We start from the raw sequence: 18,403 nt of genomic DNA, 5'->3' as shown, positions 1-18,403 counted from the left end.
TAAAGATCTTCTAGTGGTGCCAGAATCCTTACAGAACAAAATCATACAGAAGGAACATAAAAAAGGTCACTTTGCTGTAGATAAAACTGTGAATGCTGTAGAGCAAGAATTCTATATTCCCAGACTGAAATGCAAAGTTGAAAAAGTAATTGCTAACTGTATAGAATGTATACTGTACAACAAGAAGCAAGAAAAAGCAGAAGGATTTCTTCATCCTGTACCGAAAGAAAACGTTCCTTTGAGTACGTATCATATTGACTTTATTGGACCTCTTCCATCAACGAACAAGAGATACCAACACATTCTAACTGTTGTCGAAGCTTTTACGAAATTTACTTGGTTCTATCCAGTGAAATCACCAACTACGCAAGAAGTTATTTCAAAATTGAAGCAACAACAGACTGTATTTGGAAATCCAGCCAGAATAATTTCAGATCGAGGTAGTGCCTTTACATCGAAAGAATTTTCAGCTTATTGTACTGAAGAAGGAATAGAACATGTCAAAATTACTACCGGTATTCCAAGAGGTAATGGACAAATTGAGCGAATTCATAGAATTTTGATTCCTGTTTTGTCGAAATTATCACATGAAGATTCAACGAAATGGTTTAAGAATGTTCCAGATGTACAGAGGATAATCAACAGTACAACTACGAGAAGTACGAAATATTCACCGTTTGAGCTTCTCATAGGCACGAAAATGAAGAATAAAGAAGATTTGAAAATTAGTGAGATATTGAATGAAGAATATTCATTATTGAATGAAGCAATTGATGCAAGAACGTGATGAAATCAGAAAAGATGCTAAAAACAACATTTTGAAGATTCAAGAAGAGAATCGAAAACAATTCAACAAAAAACGTAAGAAACCGAAACTGTACAAGATTGGCGACTTGGTAGCCATTCAGAGAACTCAATATGAGACTGGTTAGAAACTACGACCTAAGTTTCATGGACCATATAAAATCATAGCTGTAAGACCAAATGACAGATATGAAGTCGAAAAAGTAGGATGCCATGAAGGACCGAATTTGACATCTACTGCGGATGACCATATGAAGCCATGGTCAAATTGATTTGATGTTTGTATCAGCTCAAAACCTAAGGACCTGATACTCTCTTTTTTTTTTTTTTTGTTTTTTATATTATCTTTGCAGGTACATGATAGTGATGTCCATTCAACAGATATCGAGGACGATGCCTCTTCAGGCTGGAAGAAGCTGTGGGAATCCCCGATGCTGAATTAGAATACCAAGATTATGACGTCATCAGCATCGCTCAGCGAGAATCATCCCAGACAGCAAGAGACAGCGTGCGGGCGTGGACGTGAGCAGACGGCTCTCTCGTCTTCAAGGGTTGCATTAGACAGACGGTCTAATGCTGATTTTTCGCCTTTAGCTGTGATGACTAGATGATCATACTATTTAAAACTAATTGTGTACTCATATATTCTATCAACGCCAGAGGAACTCTGTGTGAAAGGGCTAGGACTGTCTGTGCATCATTATATTAATCCTGCATACCGTTAACTCCATCTTTACTTAATTTATTTTTTCTTATTTTTATTTCTTATTATTAAAATAAAGGTATGTACAATACCAAGATCCGTGCTCTCATGCTCTGATTTTTAAAAAGAATTCTACATATATGCCTTGGCCACAAAGTGTAGCACAGAGCCATATATGAATATGTAGACGAGTCATATATGAATTACCATTTAAATACACTGTTAGGATGGGTGTTCCATACATGAATTTTTAGATAGAAGTTTAATTAGTATGTTTTATTTCCATTAAATATAGCTCTATGCCTGTTATGAGTGGAGAATATTGATCTTCATTTTGTTGCAGTATTTCTTATTTTAGGTATTCTGTTTTAGAGTCGAAGTGGAAATCTTAAGTTGAATAATGCATAAACACAGCTGGCTGTTAAGAGAGTCATCTGATATTAAGATATGGGAAAGTTGTCATGCCTCTGAACACTTTTGTTTTTGATTTTTAGCAATATGGAGAAAAATGTCCTATCGTTTTAAATGCTGTATTCATTCGTCTTAGAGTATGGCTAGCACTGAGGCAAATATTTTGAGTATCATTCAGCAAAACATTTTTTATATTTCAAATGGCAAGGGATTAACGCCTTCAAATGGCAACGCAACTGGAAAATATAATGATAAAGTTTTCCAATTAATTCTCACTAACCTCCCACATTCTCACATCATGAGAGTATTCCTCTCATGATGTGCCCAAAATGCAACTGGACCAAAAAAATTTAATTTATGTGAATTTTTTTCCCAAAGTTAGCCTTAGCAGTGTACACTGCCCATCCCAGCAAGACAGTGCATCCTTCCAGCATCCTGCCCAAGAGAGCAGTTAAAAGACCGAGGCATTTGATGACTCACATTAATGTCCTAAGAAATCAATTAAATGATTGATTGTGCCAAACAGGTTACTGTTGTTTTTATATGCTTAAATTATTTTGCCATCATAATGAATAATAAATATCCTATGGAAAATCCAAAATTGCTTCTCTAGAAAAGGATAAATTTATCTATAATGCATTTGATCCAAATAAGGATCAACCTGTTGACAAATACCTTACTTAAAAAAAAAAAAAAAAAAGAGAGAGAGAGAGAGAGAGAGAGACAAATTGCAACAAGTTTTTCCAACAAAGATAGATTAACTACATTCCCAGGTTTTTTAAAAGGCAAGGCATAGTCATTTTATATCTGCGAATAATAAAGATTAAGGCTTGGAATTTCTTAAATGAAAAATTTTTAACTTACTTTTCTAGTTCAAAAAATTTTACATCTGATAATTTTGTTTTGGTTACATATAACAATTTTACAGATATTGATAAATATTTCCACCAAAAATTAAAATTAGCTTCTACGTTATATTTAAATGATCAAATTCTTACTGAGTCTTTCAAACAAGGGTTGCCAGAGCAATGTAGTATGCCACTGTCTGTTCAAAACATAAGCTTGCTTTTCAAAACATAAGCTCGCTTCAAAGTTAAATTTCTGTAACACGAAAATTATTTCCAACTTCACTACCACAACAAGAAAGTAAAGTGCCCAGATTTAATATTCCTACACAGAATCCTGGTCCATATTTTAATTATCCAAGATATAACACCCCAAGACCATTTTACCCTAGATTTTATTTGCCTCAAAATCCAGTTTGGAGAAATGTTCAACCACCATCACTGTGATATACAAATTCAAAATATTCACCATTGAATTATAATCCACCTAATCTTACCAAAATCAAACTTAATGTAAAAGAAATATGATTGCCCAAAAGGATTTGTTAAGGTATGCTTTTGCTGAGCTCACAGTCTACCAGCCTGCTGTTACACTCACTCGTAGTAATCCTTACTATTATTTTTATTCAGTCATTTATTTATTATCTTTTCAGATTTATTATTGAGCCTCCTCTTCTTTGCACTCATGCCATATATAATTCAACAGCAAAATGGCAAACAATTTTATAGCAGTATATGTTTAGAATTCCCAAAGCAGCACTAAGTGTTGGCATATATTTTTTGATATTTTTCAGTCTCTTCTCAGTTCATTATAACAATGTTCAGTTTTCTTATTAAGATGACTTTAAAAAACTCTTTTTGGACTTTTTATTATTAACATTTTGTGTGTTTACTTTACACATTAAATATCACAATCTTGAAGGTTATGCTACATAAAATAAGATTCAACACCTAAATAACAAAATATTTAAAAACAGCACATATTTAGAATTTCTGATAGACATTCTTGTGGGGTGGAGATGAAATTTTTTTTTTTCTGTACAATGTTGTCACCGCTTGCTTTTGTACAATCATTGAGTTTGTTAATTAAAAATTCATTAAAATTTTACAAAATATGAAACAGATTTTTAAAAAAAATGTGAATTTCAAAATTTGGGCTTCCAGATACCCATATTAAGGTGGAAGAATATGTTATTAAAAATTTGATGGCTCTAGATATTGTTGTTTTTCTACAATGCGAGAAACATGCACATATTCATGCTGATTCTTCATTATTTAATTTCTTAAAATATAATTGATAGGCAATAATATTTAGTGGCAAATATTTGAAAAGCAATACACCGTTTCTACTGATTTAATGCAAAATATTGTTTCAAGATTAATATCCCATTCGGGATTAATGCCTCTTTTGGGCTTAAAAAAAATATTTTAAGTTAAATGCTAAGGTACAGAATAATAAATTTGTTGCTATTATAGACACAGGCAGTCAAGTTAATTAACAGAATTTATTATGCACACATACATTGTGTCATAAAATGCAAATTCATGACACCGGGATGATTATTTTATCTGAGTGGATCTTAAAAATTTTCTAAATCAAAGACACGCAAAATACTTTATAAATTCATATTATTATGGGGGAAGACTCTTTTAGCATAATTTTCTCTTATTCACTAATTAAAATACTTGGCTCATATTTTTCCAATTACCAGTTTAATTTCCCATTAATAACCAAAATAATACATAAAAAACACTCCAAAATATTTTTTCTTCTTTATGAAGCACAAAATTAGTTTCATTACTTAATGTCACCAATTAAAAAGGTGCTTAGGAAGTTAAAATGCACATATCAGAAGAAGCAATTCTTAATAGCAAAGAGTAGTAACTTACTCAGTAGCAGTACTATGACCAACAGAAGTGCGACCTAAACGTCCTCCTTTCAAACTGCCAACCACTCCCCTGTACAGCAGCACAATATGATTCATACAACTGATTAGCCTCACTAGGTCATGACATGATAAATGTACACACGAATGTTACACAAAGTAAATTACAAAAACTCATTCAGAGTAAAATGGCAATACATGCTATGCTACATGAGCATGACTCTCCAAAAATGCAACATAATAAATCCCAAAATAAAAAACTTCTTAGGATAAATAATTGCATGTGCATATAATAGAAAAGCTATTGCAAAATAAGAATGCCAGTGCTTATATTCTACAAAAATAAAATGCATGTTCTACAATTCATAACAAGCAAGTTGAAATGAAGCAGTTAGTTCCTGAATGTACGCAAATGCACTAATCTAAAACAGAAAAACAATTATATTCAAGGTACTAAGTTCACATTAGAAAGCTTCAAATTTCATGATTCATCTTATTTTTAGTACAGAAAGGTAAGTTGTCATACACATATACTAGTATTCTTGCCCTAAATTTATTTTTAATAGCAATTTTTATTCAACATTTTACATACATTTTGTTCTTATTACATAAAAAAAAAAAAAAAAAATAGATGGCACAACAGTATTTTCTTTTTCCAAACAACTGAGAAAAATTATTAAAATATCCTCAAATTGCATGACTAAAAAAAAAGTACTTTCTAATTATCTGCAACCCTCTTCCCCAATAAAAACTTGCAAGCTAATTGTCAACTTTGGATGGTGTTCATGAATTTATTGATGACTCATTTTTCGCCAAGCTAATGTGCAAATGTCAATAGCCATTTCAAAATAGTGCTGTACTAAAAATTCCATGCAACAGCAATCAATCAATAAAGTTAAAAAAAAAAGAACCTTTTCAAATATATATATATATATATATATATATATATATACTGGTGATGTTCTTCCAATCTATACAACAATCTGTTTTTGTTCAAAAAAAGAGGGGGAGTGCACAAACTCAGCATCCATACAACTTTGGCAGTGCCCAAAATAAACATGGGCTAAAGCACATACCTAAATTGCCACATAAATACTTTTTGGCAACATATTACTTTGATTCATGAATACTTTTACATGGTCTTTCAATGGAGATGTAGACAAACAGAAAGTGCCAAAAAACACAACAAAATTATGTTTTATAAAACTCTGTAAACAATAAATATGTTGTATATATTAATTAATAATGATGGGAAATTTAGGCTGAATAAAAATAAAGATACATTTTCCTGTTATATAACTGTTAAAAGCATAAAAAAAAATCCTTAAATAAATTTGGCTTTTGATTTCCTGACCATGCAAAACGTAAAATACAATATGACCCAACTTCATTAAACTCATTAAAGCTATAATAAACTTCATTAAAACAACTTTTTCACTGAGGTTCATTATTACCTTTATAAAAATTAATAAAAGATTTTATAAAAATCTTTGGATAAATTAAGGAACTATAACAGAGCAAACATAATAGGGGAATTTATTCTCAAAAAGCAATTATCTATTTCAGGCCATAAGTAGGTTGCTTTCATGGACGACTTCCTAAAAAAATTCATTTACTTATTACCCATTCATTTACTTATAACTTGGAGAAAATTATAAAAAGCATACATAGTTAATAAGCTCCTGTATGAACTAAATCAAACCTATGATGAAATTATTTGCTTACTACTGAGCTAACTATCAGCAGAGATAAATATCTATTAATAGGAATACCTTTTAATACACAACGTATAAATGAGCCTAAATTAGATTTAAAAAAAAATTGACTTTAAATGACTGACAGAAAATCTATTAAAGCAATATTAAGCCTGAAGTAATAAATTAGTTATATATACAAATATTACAATGATAAAGTAATCTTGTTTCTAATTTATTTATAATTAACCTCAAAATTTTAAACTCAAAAAGAAAAAAAAAAAAAAAAAAACTGTCGTTTACAGGTCTGAAGTAATCATGTGTATAGAATAGGAATAAGTCAAATTTTAGTTAATACTTAATACTCACATCTGAATCATTTACTAATAATTTAATAAGTTCTTAGTAATTTCAAATTTTTTATTCTTTTCTGAATAAATCAATATAATTATTCCACTGAATCTTTCCTACACGGCTGGTATTTGATAACATCATGGTAACAGAAGGATAAATAGCCAAAAATGCAGAATTTGTCTTTGAAAGCATAACAAGATATGGCCTTGTTTTGTCAAATGGTTAGATTTGATTATTTCTCTGTGCATTTAAAAAGGGGGTATTTTGTGGTTAATAAAATTTTTATCATTTAAGACCTGGACTCATTTATTTTGATGATTGTCCTTAGGAATAATTTGGATTTTTTTTCTTTTATATTAAATAGCATTTTATACAGCATAAGAATAAAACATTTTTTCAAAAATAATGTGTTCAGGGCTTTGGATCACAAATTTACAGCTTTTTATATTTATCATTCAAATTCTTTAAATTAATATTATAAATTATACTCTCATCAAATATATAGCAACCAAGCTATAAAGTTGCTTTAGTCTTCAAATTCTTTTTAAGATACAAGTAAACAAATTAAAGTCTATTCTGAATATTCCATAAATTTTAATGTTTTTGGAATAATAGGATGCTGAAGTTGGTCATAAGAAAATGCTGAAATTATTGCATGCATCCAATAAATCATGCAAAAAAATCGTTTATCACTTCACAATATAGTTATAAAATTTATGGAATGGCATATATGAAAAGAAAATATAACATGAATATGAATATATTTAGATGACATCATAAAAACATAAAATTTAATTTCAGTTGAAAAACAAAATGCAGGCATTTTATTCAGCAGTTCAATGAAGCTCTGAAACAAAAATCTGCTTTATAATATTTAGCAAAAAAATTACAATTAATACTGGTAAATGAAGTTCAAAATATATAGCATTTAAATACAACTAAATCCTATAGCTATTTATTTACTTACCCAGAAAGACCAGATATCCCTCCTTTAATATTTGCTCCAACATCCCTTTGAAAAAAAACATTTATAAATTGGTATTGCAATAAAAATAAGAAACATGTGATTAACATTGATATTTATGAAAATTTGGCTATGATTTTATAGACTCTCTGTAAAAAATGTACATATTATTGATTATGGATTAAATACAGACTTGGTCCATAATCAGTGGTATTTTATGCAAATTTTTATACTCACTTTACGAATTTACATGCACTGGTGTTCAAAATTATCTCTAATACATGCAAATTTAAAAATACCTTAAAAATATTTCTCAGAAATAAACTTTTCTAGGGCAGAAATAAACATTTTTTAAGGCTAATTATAAACACCCCAACAAATTTAATCAATCCTTTTTACACAGTCAAAATGAGGTTAACCATCAACTACTGACATCGTATAAGTTACGAGAAAATAACATTATGACACAAACTTCTATTTCTTATATTAGATTTAGATGCAAATTGATGACATGTTGCTTCTTAAGATTCCAAGATATCAATCTAAGAAATCTTTACAGAATTATCTGTTGTTTAGAAGCAGAAGAAGATTTAGAGATTCATGTAAAAAATATCTGGAATATTCCAGATTAACTATAATACATTTAAGCTATGATACATAAGCTTTAACTATAATACATAAGCTATTTAAAGTTATTGAATTATTGTTTGAGAAGCATTGAAACATCTGTATTAAGAAAAACCTTCTACAGATGGCTTTATGAAAATGACTTGCCACGAAAAAAAAAAAAGTTCATGCCACTCTAACTTTACATAAGAACACAGATGTAAGTTGATGCAGCAAATGTAAGCTATAGATTTTGTAATATTACAGGCAGTTTATGCTCAGTTTCTACACTGCAACTTCACCTTTTGGTAGCACTGCTTCCCTTAGAATGCATCTATACCTCCAATGGAGAAAACACGCCTCTTGAATGAAGCAAAAGTTACATTTTGGATGATAAACATTTTTGTAACAAATAAAGAGTCATCCAGTAGGCCAGAATCTATCAAATAGGAAATACAATGAAGATATCATGGTAGGGGATAACTTTATATTAAATGCATACACACTCATGTCTAGTTCATTGATATTACCATGATTGTCTAAAAATACCAAAAAGACATCTTAAATCCTGCATAAAACACTTCAGAAGTTCATTTGAATCTGACTTTTCCTCTTAAGGAAAATAATGCTCGATAACACACAGTAAGATTTACGAATGAATTTCTTGAAGGTTTGGTGTTGGTTTGATACCACGATACTCCAAACTTGTCAGAAGGTCCATCAAAAGAAAAGCTGGAGTTTTAGTAAACCATAATAGTAACCTTATTCTAAAATTAAAAGGTAAAATATGAAATTAAATACATGATGATAACACTATGACAAATGTCAACCACGTACAAGCAGGAACAATGAAGTATAAATGCAAGTAAATCTCTCGGTGAAAAGTAAATCTCTCGGTATTTTTATTGCAATACCAATTTATAAATGTTTTTTTCAAAGGGATGTTGGAGCAAATATTAAAGGATGGATATCTGGTCTTTCTGGGTAAGTAAATAAATAGCTATAGGATTTAGTTGTATTTAAATGCTATATATTTTGAACTTCATTTACCAGTATTCTTCGAGAGTCTTTACACTTTCACTAAAACGGGTGCACATGGATATAGCGCAGCAAACATGGATACTACATGTAAATGTTTAAATACAAATATTCTCATCAGAATACAAATACTCCACCACAGTTCTCCCACACATGACACGAGGGGTCAGAGATACCTAGGGTTAAACATGACTCTTCTACCACAATGAGTAGTCCACACTGGAGGTTAGTGGCATTTGGTTTTAATGTAGGATTCTGGTCAGGGACAGGAACCGATATTACAGATATTATCGATACTGATCACAGATTCTTTTCCTTTAATAAGAAGGGTAAATTTTTTATTAATTCTTTTCATGACTTGAAATAGTTCATCATACAGGTTGAGTCAATGGTGGTTTTACTGCATCGTGTCTCACAAATGCGCGAGTGCATGCTTCTAAAGCTGGATGCACGAAATACCTGTTGCTGACAAGGGCTGATTTAGGTATCAGTGCCATCTCTCTCACTGCCTCACACAACTTCTGTCAAAATGAAACTGGATCAAAAGAAATAGAAATTTGAGTAGATTGCAAAAATTCTGTGGGGAGACGAATAGTTGTTCCAAAAACCATTTCCGAGCAAGTTCCTCTCAGATCTTCTTAGTATGTTGATCAAGGACAGAGGAGTACAACTGGAAGGCTCACTGTCCATTGGACATTATTACGGCACTAATGCTTGTTTTAGTGAATGATGGAACCACTCAAGCAATGCATTAGCTGCAGGATGGTATGGATAAGTCCAAATCTGATAAACATCAAGAATTTTAATAAGAATAGTAAATATGCATGACTCAAATTGTCAGCTTTGATCAATACTTGTGGCCGTGGGAACTCCAAACCTAACAATCCAATGGATAAAAAATTCTTGAGTAATAGATTCCATCAAAATATTCTTCACTGATATTGCTTCCAGCCATTGGGAGTATCGGTTGATAAGGGTTAAAAGGTAGGAATATCCTTCCATAGGTGGCAAGGGCCTGACTATATCCAAATGCTGACTGGGTATAGCGAAGGAATGCAACGGACTGTGAGCATGCCGTTTGGCTTTGGACTTCTGGCAGTCAATGCAAGCATGAGTCCAAGCAACTCAGACTTTTGAGAGACAAAACAAGACAGAATAAGTCTTTCTATAGAGTTTTTAAAGAATACTATACACATTAATATGGAAGAAAAATCAACTCCCGTGAACTAGCCCTACCTGTACTCTGAAACACACAATAACCTGGGAAAAAATTATCTAATATCAGCATCAAGACACTAAGAAATAAACACTTTTACTGAAATTTTCCAAATTTGTAGCTCTATAATAGAATAGTTTGGAAAGATATTACTGCCATGAAATCTTAATATTTAGCTCCCTAGAGCAATTAACTCTCGCCACCCGTAACTGCAGCATTCTTCTTGGCGACTGCTTAATGCCACAATATCTTAAACTTATCAGACGGTTCATCAAAAAGACTAGTAAACCATAAAATTAACTTTATTTTAAAATTACAAGGTAAAATACGAAATTAAATACACGATGATAAACCAATATCAAATGTTGACCACGAACAAGCAGGAACAGTGAAGTACGAATGCAAGTGTGTCTCTCAGCAAAAAGTTCAAGTCTTTATACTCACACTATAACAAGTGTGCAGGGGTACAACGCAGCAAACAAGGACACGGCATGCAAATGTTAAAATAGAAATATTCTCGTTGGAATGCAAATACTCTACCACAAAGACAATAATATTCAGAGATTACAGCAATCAAGATTATCTTTACATTTCAAGCACAAAAAAAATCTTTGGGGAAGAATCTCACTAAGAAGAGCTTTTTACAAAACAATTTCTTCTTAGTGCTAAAGCTTAATATATCCCATGTTCAATATTTTTACAAACGTGAGATCATGAATTTCTCAGAAAATGTTTATATTTCATGAATTTGGTTGGAATAATGCATAACATATACAAAGGAAAACAATTAACAATACTGGATATGATATAAAACTATAACTTGAAATAATGAAAATAATAATGATATGTCACCCACCAGGAGAGTTTTTTGGGGAAAAAAGGAATAACTCAGGGGAAAAAAATAATGCTTATGAATTTAATATGGAATGTGATCTCTTCTAATTTGTATACACATATCGCAAAGTGTTTTCATGTTGACTGCTAACCATTGCTTGGAGAATTAAGTACCATTCTCCCAGTAATGCTGTCCACAGCACATCCACGTCTCTAGAAGGAGGATATTTCCATACAACTGCTTTTCCAAAGTAGTCCCTCAAGTTTTCTATCAGGTTAAGATCAGGATATTTCGCTATCATAGTATTCACTTAATGACTTTCCTTTTAAGGAATTTGTCAGCAAGGTTTGCCTGATGTGGACAAGCAATATTGTCCACAAATAAAGAGTCAGATTTATATGCACCCCTCAAAAATCTCACGTAAGGTTCTAAGACATCATTCTGATATCTCTGCTTGGCCAAAGAAAACCTGTAGGGGCGTACATCAAGTAATCATTATTTCTCTCCATAACATCACACATGCATTACACAAACAGTCACGTTCCATAATGTTCAAGGAAAGATTTCACATTTCTGACTGCCACCAGATGTAAACGTATTTAAAATCAGATATTAATCTAAACTCAGCTTATTAGTAAAGAGAACATAAGACCACTGGTGTTCACTCTAGTTCTGACATTCTTTGCACCAATTAACCCTTTCTTGGTCGGTGCAATGCATCGTATCAGCTTTTTTGTGCCCGTATTGTTGACATCGCACATAATGGGATGAAGAGCAAAACTGTATCACTGAAGGGAACTCATCGCTACTCACACATCTCGTTATATTCTGCAATTATTTTTTGTATTTTTAAATACTGCTAAAAGTTGGTGCAACTATTCTTACTTTCTTTACATTTTTTACAGTGAGATTTCCTGCTTTGAATGGGAAACGTAATCATTTTAAATTTCACTTTTTAGTTACTGTTGCATATCAAAATAGTTTATATGATGGATTCAGAGTATGAAGGTAGTAAATAACAAGATTGCAGAGATAATAGTCAAGATTGCATTTTTTTGACAAAGTAGGCAATAAAATAATCTGCAAAAACAGATTTCAGTGTAGCTTTTCATGCTCTGATGGTAAAGCTGTTTTCAAAGTAACATTGTAAAATTATTTTCCAAAACAATATTTTTGTATTTTTAATAATTCTTTTTATACAGCTATTTACCTTAAATATCTCAAAGCAGTAGATTTGATATATGTAGTATCAGAAAGTAAAGTATTTTAATTTAAAATTTGAGTGCACTGCAGGGAAATCTGGAGAAATCACATACACGAGTACAAGGAATCCCATATATGACCACCAGTAGGTCAAGCAAAAAGCTTCTTACTGATGAAAATATTTTGCATTTTTTAATTCAGGATAGAATGCATATTAATTTTCAGCAATTAAGGGCATGATTTTTTGGGGTTGGAAATTAGAAAAAAAAAAAAAATTCTGACCAAGAAGGGGTTAAAGTGATCTCTCTTTTACTGTGAAGAAAGTAACTCTTGGCTTTCTGACATAAAAACCTTTTTAATTAAGTCCTCTGTACCGAGTTTGCCAGGACAATTCCAGCGGCTGATGCAAGCTTTGAACTTAATTGCCGAGCAGTAGACTTCCTGTTAACAATGAATAGTTATTGCTCGATATCGATCTTGAAAAGCAGTCATTTACAACTTTGTCTAGGCCTTCTCAAAATAATTCCAGCGGTCTGTAACTACTTCCATAGTGTACAGACTGCCTATTTTGAAATATTCACACAGCTCACTGCTTCTAAATGGCCAGTGATTCAATAATTTACAGATTCTTCAAATGATAATTTAGAACCATAAAAAAATCTTTTTGAGTCCTTACACACTTAAATCAAATATACTGTAGAAATTCACTCAGATATTCACTTTGCGCAAAGCGCTTATTAACCATCAGATGACATAATGCCTTGATTTCCATATCAGAAAACACTTAATCACTTTTGATTGAATAATGCTAATTGAGGTTGTCTTTCATACATTTTCTGTAAAAATGGATTATACTGATTCGATATTTCATGGAACATCATAATTTTTAGATATGTAAAGATAAATATGAATTGAGTGTACATGGGGTCATCTGGAAAGTTCTGGGCTTGTTTTAATTGCTGTGCATTTTCTTCTAATTATTTTCCTGCTGCTGATAATAAATGATCTTGATTGAGTCACATCTTTACATACAGTCTTTTCTGCTCACATTGCATTATTCTAGCATATATCGTAGCATAATTTTTTCAGGATACTTACACGTTATTGCAACTACCTAGTAGAATTCACCAAATTTTCAGAAACTCTGGCAACCAGACACATAATGATTCTTCAGGGAATTATGCTCATAAACATCACTGTTTTTGCATCCTTTCTTTTTTGCTGTATTACATTGGCTTTTATAAACAAACTGTGATATTTTACACCTTAAACTTAATTTTAAAATATGCACTTGTGGAATATATCAGCAATGGGTAAAACTGTCATACAATTTCTTCAGGAACACAGAATTTTGACACAAAATCTCTAAAGGGAACTACGAGGAGATGTGTTTGGTAAATAGCTGATGTACTGCAGTTTGAGCAATGCTGTAGCTCTGCAATTCTTTGATTTTTTTTATTATTATTATTTCTGTGTATTTGAAAAGAAGAATAACATGAAAAAATTGCAGAAAGATTTGGAGAAAAATGTGTTTTATTTTTAATGTATCATGTAACACTTATTTAATAATTAAAATTTGATATTTTTAATTACTAAACTGTGTTTCCTTTTCATACATTGATAATGTTTGAAAACTTATAATAAATATCAATTGTTTTGAATTTTAAAACCACTAACTTGCAATCAATAAGTAACTTTTACCTTTTCATTTTTAAAAAAATCACCAAATTTCACCAAGGTGGTTGCATTAATACCTTTTTTCAGCGCAATGCTATTCTTAGCTCTGCACTGAAATATTTTGCCAAACTATCTTTATATTTTTATTTCTTTTTTATTTTAGAAAAGGGCAAAATGCTAGTCATTTTTCTCAAAAAATTTAGGCTGAATATAGATGAAGTGCTATTCTGATGTTACAGTTTGCAAGTGATTTGAGAAGTTTATGAGAGGAAATTTCAACCTCATAGATTATGCTCACTCTGACTGACCATCTCTTGTAAACAAAGGCTCATTAAAAGAAGCAGTAGCTGAAAATCCATGTTAGAGTTTGGAATTATCAGACAGACTAAATATTCCAAAAAGTACAGTACATGATCATTTGAAGAAGAGTGAGAATGCAAGCTGCTATGAAGTATGGCTACCCGTACTTTAACGAAGCATAATATGCTTGCTTTGACATGTGATTCTTTGTTGAAAAGAAATAACGAAGCTCTTTTTTACTTCCTTGCACAAGGTAAAAAGGAAGTATTGTAATCATGAAAAGTTTTAGGCAGCATATTTCAATGAAAATATCCATTTTGATGGCTATCAAATGCAATTTAACAGTGTTTTTCCACGACATCTGTACATAAGGACAGAATAAAACACTCTTTTCCTCGAAAAAAAATATAAAACTGCTTTAAAATGAATTCTGAACAGAATTTTTCCTGGTGTCTGTACACATACGTACATACGTATGTATCTCGCATAACTCAAAAATGAGTAGCAGAACGTTGAAATTTTGTATATACAACTGCTATAACATGCAGATGTGCACCTCATATTTTGGTTGCAATCAGCTGCACTAAACGTATATAAATATATTTATATATATATCCATTCTGTTACCCGGCTCAGTGATCTAAGTTTCTTTACTTTTATATGTTTGTAAATTTTTTTCTTTAAAAATAATTGAATTATGTTGTTCTTATCTTCCGGTTAAGGTTTTTATGCTTTAGGAAATCTGCAAGAAATATTTGTAGAATTATCAACAAATTAAAATCTGTTTAAAAGCGGTTAAGCATAATATTTAAATAACATGGCAGACATGTTTGTTTACATTTGAAACAATAGAATAATTGATTTGTTGCCTATCTGGAGAGACTAAGCTTCGCAACAACATAGATAACGGTTTCATTTATTATTGCGAATTAAATCATGCTTAATCCTTTCTGGAATTTTTTTGAGGAAATAAGTGTTTAGGATTTACTTCATAATTTTTAATATAGATATTTTGAGTTTTTACATATTTTCGCCTTGTCGCGAAGTTAGAACTGAATTAATCTGCCATTCAGAGAAAAAATAGTGAACTCCAGGCCACTGAATGAGAAATACTGAATCGTGTGTAAAAAACTATTTCTTTTTTGTTTTGTTTGCTTAATTTCTTCTGTACATTGTTCTAGATTTATTATAGTATTTGAATAGAACATGTGGCAACGATTAGATAATTTTTCAAATGATACAGATTTTGTGCCTTCTGAGTTACAATATGAATGAAATATAATGCTATTAAGTGAACCTAGTGCCTAAACAAATATAGTAAATTTTAAAAAGTGCATTTATTCTGTTGTGGTTTATGCACTATCGATGAAATAGATTTAATTCAATCCAATAAGTTTAAATGAAATGCAAGAAAAAATGCATATAATGTAATATTCTGTACAAGGAAGTCATGTGGTGTACACATCAGATTTTTTTTTTTTTTTTTTAAACGGCTCATTACTGGTGACAAGAAGTGAATATTATGCAGTAATATTATAAGAAAATGATCATGGATTAAATCTAAGCCCTTTAGTCACACTGAAAGAAGGTCTGCGTCCCAAAAAAGTAATGCTTTTTGTATGGTGGGGCTACAATGAAACTATATATTATGAATTAGTGGCACCAAATTAGAAAGTAAATTTAAGGAAAACTCTTTTCAAATAGCAGTTTTAAAAGCAGGAAGTGTCGAACTGACCAGTTGTCAAGAAGCTGTCTTACATCGCGACAATAGACTTTTCAGATATGGCAAGGATGTTTTGTCTCACAATTCCATAATCATCAGACATTCTCATCTCTTAAGCTCACTTCAGAATTTTTAGAATTCGCTGAATGGCCTGGAGTTCACTTTTTTGGAGACTGACAAACAACAGTCAATAACTTCTTTTAAAAATGAGACTAATAATTTAAAAAAAAAATGAATTTCCCAGCTGTTTCAGAAACAACAAAAACTCACAGAATAAGATAGTGTATATATGATTCAATGAAATTTTCTTATGTTTTTTTACTGCTTCATTTGTATTTATCCTCAAAAATTAACAAAACTTTCTGGATGATCCATTATGTACCCTTTTAGGTAAAGTTACTGAATACTGGTACTATCTGGGCTCAATTCCATGCAAAAGGGGTATTTTTGCATGGGTGCTGAATGGACGTTTTTGTGACTTTCCTGATACAAGTCAGTCTCTCTTAAAATGCCATCCATGAAGGCATCCCTACCCTTAGGTTAAAATCTGCATTGGTATGCTTCAAAAACTTACATTTTAAAATTTAAAAAAAAGAAGAGTACATACATTAAAAAATATGGTAAAATGACATATATATAAAAGCCAGTAAATTAATGTCAATTTCCCAAAAGACTGCTGACATATCAAGGAAAATAAGCAAAAAATCCGCTATAATTTGGGCATGATCATATTTCATCTCCTTTGAATGAATGCTTTTAATTGTAAAAAACTAATATATAAAATTTGGATTTATAATGATGAATAAATGATAATTCAAATTTTAAAAAAATAAAATTAAAAATTACAGCAATAATTAATCATTTATCTGTTTTCAATTAAATTCCATTATTTAAAATTTGATTAACTTAAAATTAAACGAATAGAGAACATTTGTTAAATTCAAATTTCATTCCTTACAGCAATGGCGAAAGAGGATTATTCAAATTTAATTTAACTTTACTTTTATTCTTTTAAAATTTGGATATATATCAGTATTATTCAAACATAAAAGTAATTTCCTGACATGATCAAAAAAAGAACGTATGTACAAAAAGATTGTTATAAAAACTGAGAGAAATTTAGAAGAATCAATCAAAAATTGCAATGCATATAAGAAAAGGTAAGAATATGATACAAATAAAGTGGTATACAATTATAAGTTTCTAACTGCATGCATATAATATAAAGACCCAAAATATAATTTTAATCTTAACTTACAGTTTAAATCTCACGAATGCAGTTTTGAAATCTTTTAGTCAAAATAAATCTTCACTGAAACTGATGCTTGAGTGACACAGGTTTATCATAAAGAGTTGGGAGAGAATCTTAAAACTGTTTACATATACAGGAACAGCAAAAATTAATTCAAAAGAAGCCTATCAATTGGCTGTAGACTAAGAAATTCCAAATTGTAAGTGTGAGGGTGTTAGGTGAACACTTTTATCTTATTTCTGGCTATTATGTAAATAAATTACCTTAAATTTAAACAAATAAATCAAAATTAAAAAATTATAATATCCTCTAGCTGAAAGTCAGGGAAATAGAAAATAGTAAGAACAGTCAAAAATCTTCACCTAGAATCAGCAATATTTGTGATTAAATGGCCTTTTGTTAATAAAAGCAAAGCAGTGTCAGCTAGTTACATTAATTTACTATTAAATACAAAATATACAAATTATATATATATTGATTTAGATAAAAATATTTTAAACGTTTTTTGTACTTTCCATTAACCAGAAGTACTTATTTATACTAATCATAAACAGGAATTGGGATAATACAAAGGGAGAATAATACAAATATATATATAAATGTATATATATGATATAAAACATGTAATCAAAATTCTAACTTTAATATGCAAATGTTCCTTAACTTTCCATTTTGATTTGGTTCATTTTTTTGTCCACATCATTTCAATTTTAAAGCTCCAGCTTCTCAGAAGATTCTTTCATAATGCTAAAGATGTAGATACTTAAATGATGCTTCATCCAAAATAATTTCAAATTTGGGAACAAAAATTTTAAATTAATCAACAGGTATAAGACTGAACCAAAACTAAATCATTTTGAACCAGATTTTTTAGGTTCTGTATGTCATATTC

General features: G+C 30.6%; 1 protein-coding gene across 13 annotated transcripts in view; it reads right to left on the bottom strand.

Annotated features, from left to right (window-relative positions):
• LOC118202962 (transmembrane and coiled-coil domains protein 2-like) overlaps positions 1-18,403 on the bottom strand; it is a 141,566-nt gene that overhangs the window by 83,359 nt on the left and 39,804 nt on the right. For 9 of the 13 annotated variants that reach the window (XM_085818383.1, XM_085818380.1, XM_085818382.1 and 6 more), the window contains 2 exons: positions 7,665-7,709; positions 4,654-4,722 (listed from right to left, as the gene is read on the bottom strand). The exons of 2 other annotated variants lie outside the window; for them this stretch is intronic. In XM_085818383.1, coding sequence (XP_085674509.1) covers positions 4,654-4,722; positions 7,665-7,709 — 114 coding nt within the window. The remainder of the gene's footprint in view (positions 1-4,653; positions 4,723-7,664; positions 7,710-18,403) is intronic. 2 more of the 13 variants (XM_085818386.1, XM_085818389.1) reach the window with 1 other exon arrangement.

This window comes from Stegodyphus dumicola, chromosome 6 (assembly GCF_044657685.1).
Source record: "Stegodyphus dumicola isolate Sdum_Otavi_A_Nest chromosome 6, ASM4465768v1".
Lineage (NCBI taxonomy): Eukaryota > Metazoa > Arthropoda > Arachnida > Araneae > Eresidae > Stegodyphus > Stegodyphus dumicola.
Note: the sequence above shows the minus strand (reverse complement) of the source record. Positions and strands in the feature narration are given on the sequence as shown.